This window comes from Quercus robur, chromosome 4, assembly GCF_932294415.1.
Source record: "Quercus robur chromosome 4, dhQueRobu3.1, whole genome shotgun sequence".
Taxonomy (NCBI): domain Eukaryota; kingdom Viridiplantae; phylum Streptophyta; class Magnoliopsida; order Fagales; family Fagaceae; genus Quercus; species Quercus robur.
This window is the reverse complement of record NC_065537.1, coordinates 40,459,661-40,480,578: the sequence shown is the minus strand read 5'-3', so window position 1 is coordinate 40,480,578 and position 20,918 is coordinate 40,459,661. Positions and strand designations below refer to the sequence as shown.

At 36.4% G+C, this 20,918-nt stretch overlaps 1 protein-coding gene across 2 annotated transcripts; it reads right to left on the bottom strand.

The window, feature by feature from the left end:
• Positions 1–3,385: 3,385 nt before the first annotated feature.
• LOC126721729 (AUGMIN subunit 7) lies at positions 3,386–19,528 on the bottom strand. Of its 2 annotated transcripts, XM_050424792.1 has the most exons (10): positions 19,181–19,528; positions 18,399–18,634; positions 18,157–18,242; positions 17,048–17,109; positions 14,248–14,339; positions 13,951–14,076; positions 12,633–12,723; positions 10,118–10,225; positions 9,687–9,785; positions 3,386–3,863 (listed from the first exon to the last, which is right to left on the bottom strand). In XM_050424792.1, exons 2-10 carry the CDS (start codon positions 18,530–18,532, stop codon positions 3,663–3,665), a joined length of 999 nt encoding a protein of 332 aa, XP_050280749.1. In that variant the 5' UTR covers positions 18,533–18,634; positions 19,181–19,528; the 3' UTR covers positions 3,386–3,662. The 2 variants fall into 2 exon arrangements, with proteins under 2 accessions (XP_050280749.1, XP_050280750.1); XM_050424793.1 differs by lacking the exon at positions 18,399–18,634.
• Positions 19,529–20,918: the final 1,390 nt, after the last annotated feature.

The window sequence follows — 20,918 nt, the reverse complement described above, 5'->3', positions numbered from 1 at the left end:
TAGTAAATCATTGATTTATCTGATGTCTAATGTACATGTATAATTCATTTCTACTAGATAGAAAATTTATGACGTTCAAGAAAAAGGATCAAACGACTTCGAAAAAATTGATTATTGACTACTAAAGTAGGTTTCTTTGACAAAATTAAGACTTCTTAACAAAATTAAGAATTATTGGGTATATCAAATTAAAATGAGTGTAATTATGGTATGGTCCCCACATAAATTTAGACACATGCGCAGAATTGAATTCTAATTTCAAATTCTAATTAAACTTTTTCTAAACTTTGCTTATATATATATATATATATATATATATATAGATTTTGGGTAAATTACAAAGTAGATCCCGATTCATTTACACCATATCACAATTTGGTCAATAACCTTTCAATTGTGTCAATTTAGTCCCTAACATTTTCAATATCGTGTCACCTTAGTCCAAATTGTTTTTTAGATAGAAAACACTGACATATCAAACAAAACAGTAAAAAAAAAAAAAAAATTTCATACCACATCAATTGCTAATTGTACTGCCAATGCCATCAGATTTATAAAAATAGAAAAAATAAATAAAACACCCTCTTCAAAAGCTTTAGCCTCAGCTTCCAACGGTCCCAAAGGAACGTTCAACATTTTACTGAAGAGCACCAACCACCAATCCCATCTCATCCCTTACCACAACACCCACCCCACACACACGTTGAAAAGGAAAAATAGCCACATCCGCATTAATTTTGAACAAAGGAGCAGTGGGTGGATTCCAAGCACGAGAGCACACAGCAGAAGCAAGAGGGAGCTTCGCATTTACAGACCAGAACTCACTGATAAACTGCCCAACCTACTGCACTAGCAACAGACTCGACAGAAATTTCTTGCCATTTCGTTTCTAATTCCTTCTTGTCCATATAGCCCTAGCAATAGAGATAGCAAAAGATAAGGCATCATCACTACATTGTTGGCTGTCCGAAGAAACCAAAGCAATTCCATAAAGTTCTAAAACTGCATATTAAGCCGAGACTGAAAAATATCAGTTATCTCCCACACTTCCGCAGCGGATTTACAACTCCAGAACAGGTGACCCGATAATTCCCCTTCTACACCACAAAGCTCACACTTATCATCCACCAAGGTACCTCTCCTCAAATTAGATAGACAAGGTAGAATATTTTTGCAAGCTCTCCAAGCAAAGTGCTTCACCTTATTAGGAATTTGTAGACTCCAAATCTTCCCCCAGAAATTCTTAATCGCCCCATCATTGGAGCAGCTGCCTCTCTCCGATTGGTTACGCAGGTTCAAGGCCACCATATATGCACTTCGAACAGAGAACATTCCATTAGATGTTGCATTCCAGACAGACTTCACCACCTCAGCTTTCCACTCTCCACGTTCACTGTCAATCAACTCAGAAATCCGAGTATGATCCTCCAGCAAATTCTTGGGAGAAGAGACTTTGAAGGTCAATGGATTTGGAAGCCATTTATCATACCAAATCCGAATTTTCTGACCATTCCCCACCCTCCAACTCATACCACTCCTAACAATACATTGAGTTATTGTAGAAGCCACATTTTATCGTTTTCTATGAATTTTATATCTAAATATTCTACACTCTTTGAGCCTAGAAATGTATCTTTGTTGGAATATCTTTTTAAACCCTTTTGTAATGGTCAACTGCATGAAAGCTGGCATCTTTTTAACTACTTCACACGTCATAGCTAAACTAATCCAAGATCCTCTTCCTACACTAAGAAGTATCAAATCAAAAGATCCTAGATATATACCATAATGTTCAGATTCGAGTAAAGCTTGCAACTTTAAGCTATGATTGGTCATGAATCATGATAGAGATAAAGGGGTTGAGGAAATCAAGGCCAATGGACACGACTTCATCATGTACTTTATCTAATTTCATGTTGTCTCATGTTTGTTGTCTCAGAGCTTTTCCATTAAAGGTACTAAAAATGCTAAATGCTATTTTTTAGCATTTTTAGCACCTCAAATGATAAAAATACACTTTCATCAAACATGCTAAATCTTCCATCAAAGAGCTACAGTGAGCTGTTATCAATATAACAGCTCACTGTAGCTAGATTGTAAAAAAAATTAAAAAATAAAAAAATAAAAAATTGTTCTTTATTCACCAATAGCTCTATTTCTCATTTCTGTCTCTCTTTCCTATCTCACGTCTCTCTTCCCTCTTCTCTCTTCTCTCTCCCGTGGTTCATGGTCTGTGGTCTGGCGTTGTCTTTTCTTCCAAAACCCGATCTCTACTCTTCGCTGATCTCTGCTCATCGCCGATAAATAACAGCTCTTCATCTGCAACATCGCTAGCTCATCTTCGCCTCCATCTCTCAGGTTTGATCTCTCTACTCTCAATCACTCGATCTCTCTACTCTTTGGCCGCAACATTGCCAAGTCACCTGTGTCTCTAATTCACCTCCATCGCTAACATTACCCGCTCGCCCTCACTAGTTCAGATCTATGATTATCTCTCTCTCACGCCCTGGGTTCCCATTTACAAGTTGTGGATTTGTACAGGGGTTCTGATTTGGACATATTTTGGTGGGTTTGTGATTTGGTTTTGGATGGGTATGGTTGGTGGTGGATCGGTGGTGGTTGATGGTGGGTGGGTATGAGTTTTATGGTTTGGTTTTGGGTTTGGGTTTGTTTTTGTTTGTGATTTTGGTGGTTGAGGGTTGAGGTTGTGGGTGGTGGTGGCTGTGGCAATGAGTGTGGCAGTGGTGGCTGGTAGCAATGAGTGTAGGCAGTAACAAGAGGGTGGGTTTTGCAATGGGTTTGAGCGAAGACAAATACATAAAAAAAGAGAGAGGAAGAGATAGATTGAGAATTAAAAAGATTTAAAAAATAATAAATAAATAATATTTTAATAAAATAGTAAAAAATATAAAACTTTTGATGTTGAGTGTATTGTAAAGTGATATGTTAAAGTAAATAAAGTAAGATTTTGAGATGTCAAATGCTAAAATATTTGCATTCTTTGATGAGAATGCTCTCACAATGAAATCTTTTTTCTTTTTCATAATGTACAAATCCACAAAGAGGGGATGACAAGGTATATACAACTCGAATACAACCATTCCTTTTTCCTTTCTTTTTTTACCTTTTAATTTCTAGCCAACTCATGCACCGACGTTGATGGATGCAATCCTATCTTAATTTATCCATGTGTGCACGTTATAAAATATATATATATATGTCACGCCTTTTCCCTTGGACATTACCTGGACAACTAGCTTCATTTGACTTTAGGGTTCAGCTAAAATTGTCACCAGCTACTGGTCAGATATATAGATACCCCAAGCCCAACATCAACACTCCTTTTGTGGTTAGAGTACTCATTTCGATGAGGTGAACTTGGAACTAACACAAAAATCTAATGTACTCATCCTTTCATTACTTAGCAATCAAAAATAAATAAATCCTCCCATTATATATATGTATGACAATAGGTGATGGTGACACACCTATCAAATACTACATCAACATGCTTTAGATCTAAAATGAATTACTATAACACAGCCAACATCAACTCTCCATACATTCAAGTCATTCATACTAGAAAAACTAATACATTTTTCAAAATGTCTCCAAAGAATTGGAAGACACTGCATCTAATCAACACTACATGAGTAATAATTTCATCGTAAATTCACGTCTTCACCTTCCTCACGAGCAATGGAAGCCGAGAGAATTCCAAGGTCACAATTTAAGAATGTTAATGCAGACTCACACTCAGAGATTATTCTCGTTACAGAAGAGGGCTCACCAGCAATTGTTTCAGATGATCCAACAGCGAGAGCTGCATGGGAGTCTCTAAGATTCCTCAAGTTCCCTAGGAACTGTAACCAATGCAGAACAATATCCAAATTAGTGATTATGACAGTTGCTTCAGAAGCAAAAATATTTCTTCAAAGAAGTCCATGACAAAAAACTACCTAAGTACAAGATTGACATTGATGTAAACTGTTATGATTAAGCCTAAATTTGAAAAGAATTTAGATATAATGCAATTCTGTTTTTGATAAATAGTACTTTTACTCATAAAGACGAGATTTTATGTACATAAAACTCTTGTAAAGGATAGTACAGAAAAACACTCTTTGAAAAGCAATAATGCTTCATTGAATAATATACTTTATAGTAAAATAAATAGAGTATCTACAAGTGAATGGCTAACACTAACTCCTAAGCACCGAGACCACTCAAATAGAGATTTCATAAACAAAGATTTTAGCTCAATAATTACCACAATGAAGTAGCAAATGATCCACCGTCTCCCCACTACAACAACACATAATGCACCAATCAACAAAATCCCTTCCTCTACCCCTCAAATTATCACCTATAAGGATCTTATCCCATATAGCAATCCATACAAAGAAAGAAACACGCAGAGGAGCCTTCACCTTCCAAACACCTTTCCAAGGAAAGATAATGGGCAAGGGACTTCTTAACTTATTATAAAACGATTGGATATCGAAATCCCCATTCTTCGTCAACTTCCATTGCATACGATCTCCATTCTCAGTATGACGTAAATTATAATCCAAAGTATGGAAAAATTCATCCACACCACCCATCTCCCAGTCATTTGGTCTTCAAATGAAGTGAACATCCCAACTTCTCTGATCCTCTGTCCCCAACTGTTCAAGAGAGGAGGCCACTGATGCCTCTTTATTGGAAGCAATCCCATACACACCCGGATAGGTCAATTGAAGTGGAGAATCCCCACACCATTGATCTGTCCAAAGCTTCACTCTATCCCCCACCCCTACTTCAAACCATGTACCCCTCTATCTAGCTTGGAAGTCCATCCCCCCATTCTTCCCCAAACTTTAGAGCTACAACCCTTCTCCACATTAGTAAATTCTTATTCCACTGCTTTAGATCCGATTTTAGTGCTTTCAATTTGTTCACTAGGACAAAACTAGGCAAGCCATGAACATGATAGGAATTCCACCACATCTCACCTTGTGGGTAAACCCCTCAATTTTCACCAAATATTTTCAAATCTAAAAGGACTGCCCCTTTGCATAAACCAACACCATGATCAAAGGTTTATGGAATTGTCAGCTGGTAGATTGGCCATTTTTGGGATCTGTTGGGGCGTCAAGTGGTATACTGATGATGTAGGATAAACGAATTGTAGAGAGAGTTGACAAAGTTGTGGAAAACTTCTCCCTTTCATGCAAATTCTGAGTGTGTACTGGTTTTAAGCAGGCCTTTCACAGGGGTTTATGAGCCAAATATTGATTAAGCTTCTTGGATTGTGCATATATCATCAGAATATTAAAAAAAAAAAATCAAATTTTAGGGTGGGATCTAAAATTTCGATTTTTGTTTTTCGAGGTTAAACAAACTTTTTTTATAGGTAAGTTGCACACACCCATTGGGTCTTGAACCCACAAGCTCACCTTTCATTTCATTATTATGGAAGAATGAAGTGCCAGTTGAGCCTCATTAGCGAAAACTAACTTTTTATTCTTTAAGAATTTGGATTTTAGGTTATTTTCATTGGATCCGGGGGATTTAGGTTATCTTAAGTAAATGGTATTAAAATAAAAGATGACATTTACTTGTAGAATCCTGAGGATCACTTTGTTATTTTTAAACATGGCACCAGCACTGACTGCAGGTAAATAAGAGTGCAGTTGTAAGCATTTTGAAAAAATATGGGGCTTGTCACAGTTTGGCAGAAACCTGAGATCACTTTGTAATTTTTAGACACTGCACCTCCTAGCATTGACTAGTGACTACCCCTCTTCGTTAAAAATCTAGATTCTTCTCAATGAAATTAGAGAGTTTCACTTGAGCAGAAACTCAAAAGAAAGGGGAGACAGCACTGGTGCAAGGAAGAACCTATTCAAGTTATACAGATTCTAGTTTCGGTTTCAGGTAAGTGATGATTCCATGATTTTTCTTCCCTTGGCCAAGTCTTGTTCCTATTTCTTGAGGAGTTACTTCTCTGTTCCAGAAATATTTACCTTCCTCTCTTAGTTTGCTGCCTTAGTTCTCAATCTGTTAAGTATGTTCCTGGTGTTTCAGATTTGAACTTCATCCTTAATGCCAAAATCAAGTTGGTTGGTTACAGCTCTGTATGAATTATGGTTGCTGGTGATAACCTTTGATGAAACCCATAGTTCCATACTTGATCGTTTGATTCTTAATTTGTTTCTCAGATTTGATTTTCAAGTATATGAATTTATTTTACTCAAATCATGAGGTGTATGCTGAAATTATGTTTGAACTCTTCAATCCATTGCTAGAACTATTTTGCAGCATTATGTTCTGGCCTAATTCAGTTCCAACATGCTGGGTTATCTCCATAGAAAAGGCAGTTTCAATTTTACACATGTTAATACTTATTTCTAGTTGCTGTTCCACTGTGGGTTCTTGCTGTCCTATTCTAGTTTTGGTACTGTTATGCTACTTCCCAGCACTTACATGGTGACATTTTTTTTTTATAGGTAAAAAAAAGTTTTATTGAAAAATGATAAGCATGAAAAAACACAAGGTTCACGATGGTGAACAAGTAGAAAAAAGATGTAAAAATAAGCAAACAAACACTAAGCTATACTAAGAGACAAAAGAAAATCCATGATAGTAGAACAATCTGAGAGGCCCCAACACCGAGACCAATCAAAAAGGGTCCGTCTGCAGAACTCCAACAACTAATCCAAAGATTTCCCCATATCCTCAAAAGAACGCCGATTCCATTCAGTCCAAATATTACACATTAAACAACCTAGAACCAGGTTCCAAATATCAGAATTATGTTTCCCAAGCCAATGTTACCAACAGAAAAATAAGTTTGCAACGGAACCTGGCATGACCCAATCAATCCCAAACAGCCGAAGCATATACATCCACAGAAAATGAGCAACCGGACAAGAAATCAACAAGTGATCCACAGATTCCTCATTACAGCAACACATATAACAACAATTTGCCAAAATGCAGCCACGGAGCATAAGATTATCCAAAATAAGGATCTGACCATGAGCTCATGTCCACGTAAAGAATGCCACCCTTCTAAGAACTTTTACTTTCCAAATGCCCTTCCAAGGGAAAGTAGGAAGAGTTACATTTCAAATCTTATGAAAAAAAGACTGAACATCAAACTTCCCACTTCCATTAAGACACCAAAAAAGTCTGTCACTACCTTCACCCCTAGGAATTCGAGTTTGAATGAAGTGAACATATATGTGAAATAAACCAGATTTGAACTTCAGTCCATTGAATATATTGGCTAAGCTGATTTCCCTTATGTTTTGGACTCATAGTTGAATAAATTCACTTATCCTTCGTTATCTAGTCAAGAGCTAAATGTGGTACATCCTAAATCCCACAAACCTGGTCTTGGGCATCTTAAATATATTTCTTGTTATCAAATTTGTAGTCTACACATCTTGTGATATAATTATAAACTTTGGCCTCATCTAAATTGATGGTGAGTATTTCATTTGAAACCCTGGCAAATAGAATGTGTCTTGGACCAGGGACAGAGCTACCTTATGGCGCGCCCCCCCCCCCCCCCCCCCCACCAGTCCAAAATTTTAAATATATATGTGTGCGGGCACACGCAAGCACATGCATGCAGGTCTTGACTAATGAGTCTATACCATAACTCGGTCACCCAAACAAAAATTCCTGACTCCACCCCTGTTTTGGACCCACTTGATAAAGATATGTGGGAATTTGGCTATGTGAACTTTGGACCTCATCCAACATGGTGATGGGCATATATGAACTTTAGAACTTTCCCTAATTAGTGGTAAGGATATATGTACCATTTTCAAGCTGGATAATGAGAATTCTGAATAACCTCACCCTGTGAACTTATTGCGCATTCTTCCATATGCTAGAATATGTACTGCATATGTGAACTTTGTACCCATCAGGTATGACATTCTGAACTTTGAGGTGGCTCCTTGATATACTAAACTCTACTTGTTCTTGAGCCATCTAACCTCCATAATCATTAGAATTCTATTTGATTATGAGACTGAGGGCCACCATGACATTTGGTACCTTTCCAACATTATTCAATTCTATCATGAGCAAGGAACTTCGGATCATTTGAATTCTGATACTTTAATAAATTTGTTATTTGAACTGCTTTGAACTTCTTACGACTAAATCTTAGATAGTCATAATTGAGATATTAAGTTTTTTTTCACATATTTAATATATCTTTCATTACTTATCAAAAAATAATTTTTTGCTCTATATGATCATAGACTAAACTAAGTTTAGTTGCTTTGTGCGATTGATGTGATTTTGGGCTAGTCAGACCTAGAGATTTCACCGTATTGAGTCTCAGGTCGTGAAAGTTTCAGAGCTATATCACTATGCACTAATAAATGATCCACATTCTCGCCATTACATCTACACATGCAATACCAGTCCACCTGAGTTATGGCTTTATGCCTCCGTTTGTTGGATTGTTACAAGTCAAAATTACACACACAGATGTCCATACAAAAAAGGCCACCCTTCAAGGAGCTTTATTACTCCGCGGTATTCCAATGAAAACACACTCCAATAGAACCTTATTTAGAGCAAACATTAAATTGACTTGTTAGCCAATCTCCAGGTCAAACAATCAGGACCCTCTTCTCTTGGGACATTAGCATACAAAGTATCAAACAATTAATCCACATATTGTAATTCCCAATCATTGAGAGCTCGTATAAAGCATATATTCCACAATCTCCTCTTCAATCTAAGATGTAATTTCGTCATAAATCTTGTATCCAAGATAAAAGCATAATTGACACTTTGCCTCAATCAACAGCCTTGTAACCTTATGTTACCCCCCAATGTCGGGAGACCCTGAATGTGTGATAGATTCACAAACTGCTAGATCTGTATACTTATCTCTATGTATTTCACAAAAAGTTTTATAGAGAAAGACAGGGAAGGAGGGAGAGCAGATAGGTGAATGGGTTTTAGACGGAAAGAGCAGGGAATGCTTGCATGCATCACAAGGGATCCAAGCAGACCCCACCACACGAGAAGGTACACCCTGCATCAGGTATATGCTTCTCCTCTCTCACAGTTGGTGGGACCCACCAGCTGTGAGAGAGGGGAAACATATACCTGCAGCAGGGTATATTTTCCCCCACCTCACAGGATGCACTTGTGTGCACACACATGGAAAGGAAAAAGATTTTAAAAAAAAAAATGAAAAGGGGATCAGAAACTAAGAGGTGAAGTTGTTGATTGAGTGAATGCTTAGTAGTGCATACATCACATCAATAGGCAAACACAAAGTAATAATAGAAACAGTTATGGAAGAGATGAGAAACTAGGACATATTAACTTCATAGATACGTATAATAAGGGAAATGAAAAACTCAGGAAAGATGCGATCAGCAATTGCATTATCATATATCCAAATATGTTAATATCAAAATATACAAGTATCATACTATATAAAGTATACCATATTGGTAAAGTAAATTGCCATCAGCATTTTAGCTGGGGGCTCATTTAAGTCTTAGTCTAATGACTCTAATCTGAAAGGAACCTCAAAGAATCCACATAATGAGATAATTAAGCATATAAATGGTTTTTTGCATATAAATTTATCAAAACCGTATGAAAGGAAAAGCATATAATCAAAGATAAAACACATCAATAGATTAGCAGTTAGATACCTTCAAAAGCATCTTGTATGCCTCCAATAAGCGATTTGCAGCAGGGCCAAACCCATGGAGCTGTGGTACCTCCATCATGTGTGTCCAGGGACGAATTTCCTACCAAAAAACAAAGACATATGTATTCAATAACTGCATTACAGTATGTGAATGTACACATACTAGCATAACAAAATAGTTTGATGGGATGATTCCTAAGTATCAAGAATAAACGTCAACAATTTCCATGGGATTGCAGAAGTTCAATAGATTTTAATCTTAGAACCTTTTCAACTAAAATGAGGCTGCAACAAATGGTAAAAGCCAAACCATATATGTAAGTGTGCAATTTAGAAAAAAGAATCACAAGTATATAGCACAACTACTCTTTGCTGGTTGGTACAAATAAAATAGAAAAGCGAGATGTTAATGAGAGGAAAAGCATGCCAGACCTTGGTGTAAATCATATTGAATGATCTTGCAGTTTCTAGAAAAGATTCCAAATGTGCCCGCAATTGGGATTCCACCCCTGCATATTCCTCATCTGGGTTGTAAGCATGCTGAATGCACAAGGCAAAAAAATTATCAGAATCAGACAAAAGGAAGAAGCACAAACCATACATAAATACCAGACAAATCTCAGAGTACATAGAAAAAATAGCAAACAAAGTCAAAATTACACATTGTCAGAAACAGAGTGGATCAGAATGCATCAGAAAGATAAGAAGTTGGTAATAAATAATATATTGAATGCTCAAAGTCAAAGGGAGAAAGACCAAAGTAAAAACATCTTGACTCAATTTTATCTTATTCCCTCAGGCCAAGATCCAATCCTATGCTGTACTACAACCAAAGCCTACCCCTCTCAGACTTGTGCTACGACCCAAGGGAACGTAAACTTGTTATCAGTAAAGAATTATCTCAAGATTTCAAAAATAATTTATTAATTACAAGTAACAATTATCATCAAACTTATCAAAAAACAAGTAATACTCCCCAAATATTCTTTTCTTTTCTTTTTTTTAGCTAACAGAAATTACTAAATGCACAAAAGGGCACAGTTCTTCTACATGGAGAACATACAAGAGAAATGCCCTGAAATGAAAACAAAAAATGGCAAAACACAAACTAAATTCTGAGATGGTAAAATCCAACCCAAGGGGAGAAAGAGAAGCCACTTGCTGCCGTCATCAACTCAAACCTTAAAACATATGCTTCAATTGAATTACAAAAAGCTATAGAGGTTTTAATGCTACTTGAAGAGGAATTCTTTACACCTTTAGATTAATAAATGTCTAAATTTTGTGCCATAAACTATAAGAAAATGTGGAAGGAATGAATTAGGATTTCTTTCATCTAAACAAGAAAATTTTGGAAAACTCCATGGATGGTATGGGTTATGGCGGAGCATTAGTGAAGGATGGGAAACTTTCGCTAAGCATTTCTCTTTTCGCGGTGGGGGATGGTGCTCATATTTTGTTTTGGCATGATAAGTGGACTGGGGATGTTCCTTTCAAAATTCTTTATCCTAAGTTATTTTTGTGTTCAACTAATAAGGAGGCTTGTATTTCTGAGGTGTTAAGCCCTTCAATGGGTGATAATGACAGAGTGTAGAGTTTAAGATTTCAGAGGGAATTCAATGATTGGGAGTTGGCAGATTCCTACTCCTTTCTTCATTTCATCCAAACCCAAATTCCTAGGGGTGGAGGGTGTGACAGACTTTGTTGGGATCTTAATGGCAGTGGGAAGTTTGATATTCGGTCCTTTTATCATAAGATTCGAAATGCAAATCCTTCCACCTTCCCTTGGAAAGTTAAGGTTCCTAAAAGGATGGCTTTTTTATGCGGACTGCAGCCCAAGGTCAGATTCTAACTTTGGATAATCTTATGTTTTGTGGTCGCCCTTTGGCGAATCGTTGTTGTTTGTGCTGTAGCAACGCAGAATCTGTGGACCACCTGTTACTTTTCTGTCCGATAGCTCATCCTTTGTGGATGTATATGCTTCGGTTGTTTGGGATCGAATGGGTCATACCAGGTTCGGTTGTGGGCTTATTTTTTTGCTGGTATCATTGGCTTGGGAAGCATAGCTCTGATATTTGGATTTGGTTCCTAGTTGTTTAATGTGGACTATTTGGACTGAACGGAATCGGCGGTCTTTTGAGGATGAGGAGAAAACTGTGATTAAGTTATTAGAGTATTGCCAACGGACACTCTTTGATTGATCTAGATGTTGGGGTTATTCAGATTGTTCTACCCTTTTAGATTTTCTTTCATCTATTAGAATAGATTAGGGGCTGCTCCTGTCTTTTTTGTTCTTTTTTTCTCTTTTCCTTTGTTCACTACCGTGAACCCTTTGTGTTTTTCTTGCTACTCTTTTATTAATAATATTCTCTTCTTACTTATCAAAAAAAAAAGTATTTGCCAAAATAGGAATCTGAGGGACACAAGATATGCAATATCCTTACCCTAATATAAGGAGTTCCCATGCCAGAAACAGGTGGGAGAAGAAGAAAATCTAAACTAAATTTTTCCAAGCCATTCAAATTATTTGACTTGATAATCACTTTAACGTGATGAAAATTACTAAAAGCACAGAGGGTGGTATTTATTTAATAGTATTAAGTAATTGTTTTATAACCATCAGATATTAAGGAACAGATGTTTGACCCGACGTTAACTTTTTGTAATAGTGATATAAGACAATAACAAGAAATTGTTGGAGAACCATAAATCCGAAAGGCTAAAGCTAAGAAGTGCGCCAACAAAAGCAAAAATTCCTTGAATCAAAGGCCTTAAAAACAAACAGGTTCTTAACCATGTTTTATAATCATCAACTCCAAAATATTAACATAGAAATGATGATATCAATTTAGTGACTAGGTATAAATCTTCTTAGTAGAAAAAATTCACGAGAAGCTCCCCAAAAATAATTGTGAAAGGCAATTTAGGGCTAAGGAGAAGAGAAAACCTTTGATGCCAAATCATCAACCTTCTGTTGAAGATTCAACAGTATCTTAGATTGTTCTGAAAGCTTAGTCTCCAGCTCAGAAACATCTGGCCTGCAAATGAACTTCGATTATAGGAACAGAATGTTACTAAATCTGAAGGAAAAAGTCACTAAAAGAAATTCCCAAGAAAAGAGAGAGAGATAAATTCAAACCCTCCCCCCCACCCCCCAAAAAAAAAATAAAAAGCCTAAAATTAAATGATCTATGACATGTAAAAAACAAAATTCGCTTTACTTGAATAACTAAGCTTGCGTTTGGATTGCATTGGGGATGAAAAATTTTTGCATTTTGCTGAAAAAATGGTGGGTCCCACGGTACTGTTCATGCACTTTTTGGTATTATTCATAAGCCCAACTATACTATTTCAACTAACTTCTACCTTTATCTACAATACTTTCAACAATAAGTTTTCAATTTCAGCAAAATAAATGGTATCCAAACAAACCCTAAGATACAAGGAATTTTTATTTTCATTTTTTGCTAATATTGCACAATTTAAAGAAAATGGTGAAGCAGGCTTCATGTTGCCACGTAATAAAGAAAATTCTATATGTAAAATAAAAGAAACAGCAAAACTTTAAAAAAAATTTTAAAATAATTATCGAAAGAAAATAAAAAGGAAATAGCAGGAGAAGTTGCAGTAAAATTAGTAATAGCAGAGGCAATACATAGTAGTGGTGGTGATTCTCTAAGGGCATGCTTGTGATAATATTTCAGCAATTTCCAAAAGAATCTCTCTCCCCCCACCCAAACAAAAATCTATGTTCTTCTTAAACTTGCCAAGTCCTAAATGAACCCAAGAGAGCCCTAATTTACCATCAACATTTGTCATTGCCAACTCCATGTCTAGAATATTCCAAATTTCAAATGGTATATCTATAATAACACATGTAAGCCATCATCAATGCATTTTCTTATAAAATTCATGATATTTTTTAGTAGTGACCAGACACACAAGCCATCTGAAACTTAAAATAGACTTCCCCAAGTAGCAATGATACATAGTTGACATCATTCTTTGATAGTTAAGAACTTGAATTTGTTCCAAAATCATTCTTCATGTTTCTTTGTAACAGAAAGTATTACGTGCTGTATGTACAGAAGCAATATATAAGTAACCAAAAGGAAGTTCTGAAACTGAGAGAATCTGGGATTTTCTGGTTTATATAGGAAAGGAAAATTTTTAAAGTTCATTTATGATGCTATGGTTTTATACACTTCAATAAGTAGATCTTTAGGGGGGAAACGGAAACACAGATGGGATAAGAACATTCTTACAGTGGATATATTGATTGAATTTGAACATCTGCAGGGAACAACTTGCACTCTTCAGAGAATATTTGAGCTTGTTTTTCTGCAATAGAATCTATAAGTTGTATATCCTTTGCTATCTGCTCATCAATGCTGAAATAGAACGCAAACCAGATTTCAGGTTCAAAGAAATTTGAGAAATCAGATAGCAAATATTATGCATTTATTATACAAGTTACTGATAGTTTTATGAACCATGATTGATCTTCACCAAACATGAAAACTTAGTTGTCAACCAAACATTAAAGTCAGAATCATCACAACCTCCATTCTGGATTATCAGCATAGATGCTTGCCTCCACAAGATCTACAATAAGACGAAGCATTTCAGTGCGGTCCTCATAGCTTCCTCGTCCCTGAAAGAGGAAAATGTATTTAGCAAAAAAATTGAGGAAATTCACATGACAACAAGGTTTGGCACATTCAAATATAATCTACAGTTCATGATACTCCAATAAAACATATGATCCACACATTTGGTTCTTCTTATGTATTAAGAAGAAGATTAGAATCTCACCTAGATGCACTGTGCAGTCTGATCCAAATCTTTTGAATCATAATTTTTCTAATCCTTTTTCTCTAATATCATCTAGTCTATCTTCTACGGCAAACTTAATTTTCCATGAATATGCCAACATAAATATGTTCCACATTTATTGTTTCCATGAAGGCTTGGTCACTAGCCTTTTGGGGACAAAGTTTACTTATCGAAAGAAATGAAAAGAAAAAATAATAAAATTTGTTTCCAAGAAGGCTTGGCGTTAGAAGCTTATATCTTTTCACAGCTCCCCCGCATTTTTTGCAAAAAGAAATAGAAAATTTTGTTAAAAATTTAGGAAACGCCAGCATTATATGGATTTCAATTTGGTTTCTCCAAAATAAAATCCAATTTTGGCTGTCTAACTTCCATAGCATTGTTGACCTAGCCTTGTACAATCTTGAGCTATCTTCCACCCACTTTGCAGGCATTCCATTTTTGAAAAACTAAGAATATTGTAATCTGACATCCAAACTCCTTATTACTCAGATACACTACAAATATTCCCAACTTCAAATCACTACCAGTAAGACAAACATTCATTGGACAAGCATTAAAAGCATAACCACCCTAAATTACTATGAGAATAAAGCTTGTTCAGGTATTTCAACTTCAGCAAGGCTCACTGTCACCCCATGAGCTATTGCACTACCCATAGACCCTGCACGGACCCACAAAGTGATGGGACATAGCAAGGTAGTCAAAGGACAAAAGGTGACTTACAGTACCAAGGCCTTCTACCAGAGACATGAGGCACCAAAAAGGCACTAGCCTTATTGAAGTGAGGACCAAATCCAAAATCAATGTTGCAAACAAACATAGGAAACAAGTCTGTTTTCCAGAAAACGTTCTTTGGAAAACGACTCATTTTCTAGAAAACGTTATCTATCGAAACAAACAAAGCATAAGTATCATGGGTTTATATAGTTTTGCGTCCAAGTTGGTCTTTTATATATTACTTTATTAGGTTTTTAGTTTACTAGTCAAACTTGGGAATCCTAATACTACTAGTACAAGAATGATATATATATATATATATATATTATAAATAGGCGGTGTTGATTAATAAATAAAGTATAGCACAGAGGCATGTTGGACTTCATGAGTTCTTTTCTCCCTCACTCTTCTCTCTATACTTCTTTTCTATCTTGTGCTAATGAGCACCATAGATTTGTCTTTTTTCCCTTCTTCCTTATAATCCCAAATCAAGCTCCTCTTTCAAATGAAAACCCTAAATCCACCACAACCAGTGATGTAGGAAAAACTCTGTTTTTTTTCCTTCCTCCTAATAATCCCAAATCAAGCTCCTCCTCTTTCAAATGAAAACCCTAAATCCACCACAACTAGAAATAGACAAATTCTGCAATTTTTCCTACATCACTGGTTCTAAAGAACTCTCCCAGATCACAAACTAGAACAGTATTCAATACCTCTCCTAATATGAGAAGGTTGATTCAGTTCATTTTAAAACAAGGCAAGTCTAGCTATTTCTTCCCTGTTTTTGGCTGAGGGGTTGCTTTGGCAAACAACATTGTGTGATTTAGCTCTTTGCTTCAAATCACAGGAAAAAAATTGGTTTGTCTGAGTAAATGCATGTTTTAGTGCTGGTGAGTTGCTCTTGTGTAAACTGGTTCTAGAGGACTCTCCTTGATTACAAACTAAGAAAAAACAATTAACCACCAGAGGAAGAAAGTGGATACTAAAATCTCCCCCACACCACCCCCGAAAAAAAGATGCACACTAGAAGAAAGATACAAAATCTTCCTTAGAATCCAGGTTTTGCAAGAGTTAACAAGCCATAAAACAATTTTTTTTAAGTGTTTCAAAACATAAAACAGGTTACAATCAACTTTGTTGTAAAACTGAAAAGTTTCAAATAACACAAATTCTTCAAGGAGCTCATCACCTGACACAGAAGAAACCTATCACAATTCCTACCTAATGCAATCCCTAAAAGAATTATTGTCAAGACAACCATCCACAAGACCAACAAACCATCATAACTAGGCCAATTCATGATTTTATTAGAAAGATTAACTACCTATCAAAAAGACAAAAAAGGGCAGCAAGATTAACTAGCCAAGAGACTCTTTCTTATATAAATATCTGATAAGAAACTAAGTTTTTGTGTTTGACTAGCTTTTATTTTGGAAGTTTATTTGTTTAAAGGTGAAGAAGAAAATAGCTTTAAGCAAACAAGCTAGCTTATTTCCTTAAAGCCATTATCTATCTCAACATTAAGAAAATAAGCTCCCAAAAGAAAAGCTAGCCAAACTGAATTTTGTCATTCAAAGGCAACCAACAATGACTATCCCTTCTGAAAAAATATTTTTTGATAAGTCCCTTCTGAACAAATATTAATAATACCATATTGTATGAAGAAAAACAAATTCACTCTATACCGTTTAAGTAAAAAAGAGAAGAAAAATTGCCACCTACAAAATGCATTTCCCTATTGCATTATGCAATGCAACCACAATAATTAACCAAAATACTAATACACATAGAAGGAACTGAACAACTAACTTGGATGGCTTCTGTATCTATGGTAGTCGTAATGCCTAGAAACTTTGCGATCTCTGCCAAATCTGCAAAAACAGAAAGTCACCATTTATAATTATAAAAATAGGTAAAATACGCTGAAGCAGTCAACATAAGGCAAAGTGGGGCCACTTTCCAAATACCACTGCTCCTATGCCTACCAAAAGGACTTCTTCAAATGGAATACACCTCAACCACTTTTTGAGGCATAACTCATTGAACACCAAAAATCGCAAAAACAAAGGGCCATCCCATAACTCACTGGCAATTAAGCAGAGAACTAACAAGTAATTAACCATCTCACCACCACACTTACACATGCCAGTCCACTAGGATGACCTTTTACGCAAGTTATCCAAAAAAAAAATCTCAAGGTGGCTATCCAAATAAAGAAAGCAACTTCCCTAGGCAATTTACATACCCAAATAATTTTACCAAGAAATTGCATGTAATTATAACCACCTAATGCCTCATAATAGAAAAAAGGTTGTACTCAATCCACAAAACTCCCACTTTTGTGGAGTCTACAAAAGGTGATTGGTAGGTGGCCTAACCCTAAAAAAAAATCGGAGGGTGGGCGGGAGTGCTGATCCCTAGTAATGCCTCATGATAGAACCAAAAATCAAATCTTTCTCTATGTTTCAGCATTTAATGCAAACTATGTCATATATGAATATTAGCAGCTCCAAAAAAAAACATTTTCCTTTGATGACCATGTAAAACTTCCCCTCCCAAGAAAGCTACAGCACTGATCTTCCAAAAGCATATATAAATCAAATATGGGTCTGTAGTAAAATTCAGTTCCTCAACTAGCAAAAGTTTTTTGTAACTAACTAAAACAAACACAAACTCTCAACATTTTCCTTTCAGATAAAACAGAACAACAATCCTACCTACACACCCAATTTCACAACCTGCTAAAATAGTCAATTTTAAATAACGAAAAAATAAATGGTGGGTCCGTGTGAAAAGTGTCAGACATGTAAAAAGTGTCCACCACTCACTCACAGTCAAGCATGTTATGTGGCGAAATTGGGCGTGTGCCTAGATTTATTCAAAACCCGAATCATAATGAATGAGAAAAGAGGGGTTACATTGGATGCGAGAAGTCTCTTCATCACGATCCATGGCGTCCCCTTGTGTACTTTGTTGAGAGAAAGGTGATTTATCGCCCAATAGCCTGCAATTCATCAAGAATACAAAAAACCCATTTTCATTTTGTAAAAGACAGAAAGAATGGATTCAGAATTTGATGATTTTGCAGCAAATCGATTCAGCAAAAAAAGATAGATAAAGATCTAAAAGAAAAGAAGAGAGAGAGAGAGATGGAGGAGACCGGAAGAAGAGCCACTCGAGAAGAGCGTAGCGTTCCATGCCGGCGAAGAGGAGAGACTGAGCAGGAGCATTGGCTCTTGGGTAATTCAGCATCGCCAGCTTTCTCTGTATGTCTTCCATTTGCCTTGCTGCCATTTTCCCCAACACACACACTCTCTTCCTTTTCTCTCTCAGTTTATTTGTATATTTTTTGAATTTTGAGGATAGTGTGTGTGACTTCACTTCAAATAAAATTTGCTACAACAAAATTGAAAATCAACTCACGTCTTGTTTTCATTGGCAAACCTTTGTTAAACGCCCCAATTAACAATTTTTTTTAAGTAATTTTAATGAAAGAGTTTAAAAGTAGTTTAGTAATTGGGTAAATTCCACAATCCACCCCTGAGGTTTGTGATAATATCCAACTAAGTCCAAAACATTTTAAAACCTATCAATTTCATCCAAAAAGACAAATTTTTTCCCTGAACTTTAAAAAATAAAAATAAACGCCGTTACTTTTTTTATTTCCTCTCCCCCCTCTCTTCTCTGAGTTCTCCGTCTCAGAACTCTATCTGTAATGGAAACTTAGCCACGGTGAAGCCCATGACTTGGTCACCGGCATCAACAGCACCAACAATAAAAGTCTCTTTCAAAACCAATAGAAACCCCCCCCCCCAAAAAAAAAAAAAAAAACCAGCAAAAATCCAAGCCAAACAACACACATAAATCCCTTTGAAAATTCCCAATGAAATCTCCTAAAAATCTCAACAGAAAATTCGAAAAGTGTCTGAAACAAAAGGTGACCTGTGGAAATAAGAAGGTCGACAGTTTTGTCGTCGGGATTTTTGCCGGTGACGGTGAAGTACCGGCGTTGTACGATCTCCCGATACTCCGACGAGATCTGTTGCCGGAGATTATTGAAACTCTCAATCGAATCCTTCAGCTTCTTCCTCAGCCCGTTCACCACGGAGGTCCTGGTCCGATCCACAGCGCCTCGAGCTTGACCTTGATCAGCTTGTCTTCTTGAGAGCGAGGGACACGTCGGCGTCCATGCAGGATCGGAGGTCCTTCACGGCCTTGGCGTTATGGAAAGAGAGGGTTCTGAGAAAGAGAAACTCAGAGAAGAAAGGGGGAGAGGAAATAAAAAAGTAACGGCGTTTAGGTTTTTTTTTAAGTTCAGGGACAAAACTGTCTTTTTAGGATGAAATTGGTAGGTTTTAAAATGTTATGGACTTAGTTGGTATTATTACAAATCTCAGGGTTGGTTTGTGGAATTTACCCCTAGTAATTTCATTGAAAAAATAATAATAATAAAATTACCCTTTTCTGTTTCCTCTCCCTTCTGGTTGTTATTTTAGCCACTAAGAGCATCCCTAGCCGGCCTTGCATATACATTTGGCATACAGCCCAAAAAATCCTAACAACGGGAAGGCCAAATGGGAAAAGGCCAAAAAAATTTTGACATATAGTTACGGTACTATCTCAAATGTAAGATGGTACTGTAGCAACATTATATAATTATAAATTATTATTATATTATCTCTGCCTCTCTTTCTACAATACCATCTTCTCTCTCTTCCTTTTCTCTCTTTCTTTCTGCTCTCTCTTCTTCTTGCTCTTTGATTCTTCTCATTACCTTCACTCTACGCTAAACTCTCATCAACCCAATGGAAACGCAACGCAAGCAATCATCATCCTCTTCGTCTCTCTGATTGGCATGGTGGCGCGGTTGAGTTGGAGATTGGCGAGATCGGCGGTGGTGGGTCTCTGCGTTTTTCCTTCTCCAGCAACTCTCTCTCTCTCTCTTTCATTTTTCCTTCTCTGCGTGGGTCAACAAAATCAACTTCTTTCAAGCTTCCCAGCGACGAATCCGCTTCCTTCGAGCTTCGGCGGTGGCAGGTCTGGTTTTTTACCATGGGTTGTTGTGTTTTTTTTTTTTTTTTTTGTGATGTTGATGGTCGGAGAAGGTGGTGGTGGTGGTGTTGATGGTCGGAGAGGGTAGTAGGTGCAGCGGCATGGCTACGTGGGTCTGGTCTTTTCTCTGTTTTTTTTTTTTTTTTTTTTTTGGGTGTTGACGGTAGATTATGGGTTGCCAGTGGTGGTGGTGGTGTCAATGTGTGTAGTGCAACGATGGTGGTGATTGTGGTTCTTGAACAAAAAAAAAAAAAAAAGAGAGAAAGAATAAATAATGTGTTGTATTGTATGATGGTGATTGTGGGATATATTATTTTATTCTGTAGAAATATTATTTTAATGAGTAGAATAGGGAAATAAAAGTTGGGATGTTGGGAGTATTGTAAAATTGTATTGTATAATTGATAAAGTGGCTTTTTGGGATGGTAAAATAGGATGAGATCAGAATTCCGACTGTGGATGCTCTAACAAACAAAAATCCACCCACATCCGGAGCAGGTTTCTATTTATTTATACCTTGGTTCTCCTACATGAGAACCAACTATTCACAAGGATGTACAAAAAATTATTATTTTAATGAGGAAAGAGAGAAAAAAAGATAGAGAAGTAAAAAAGATAGAAGAGAAGA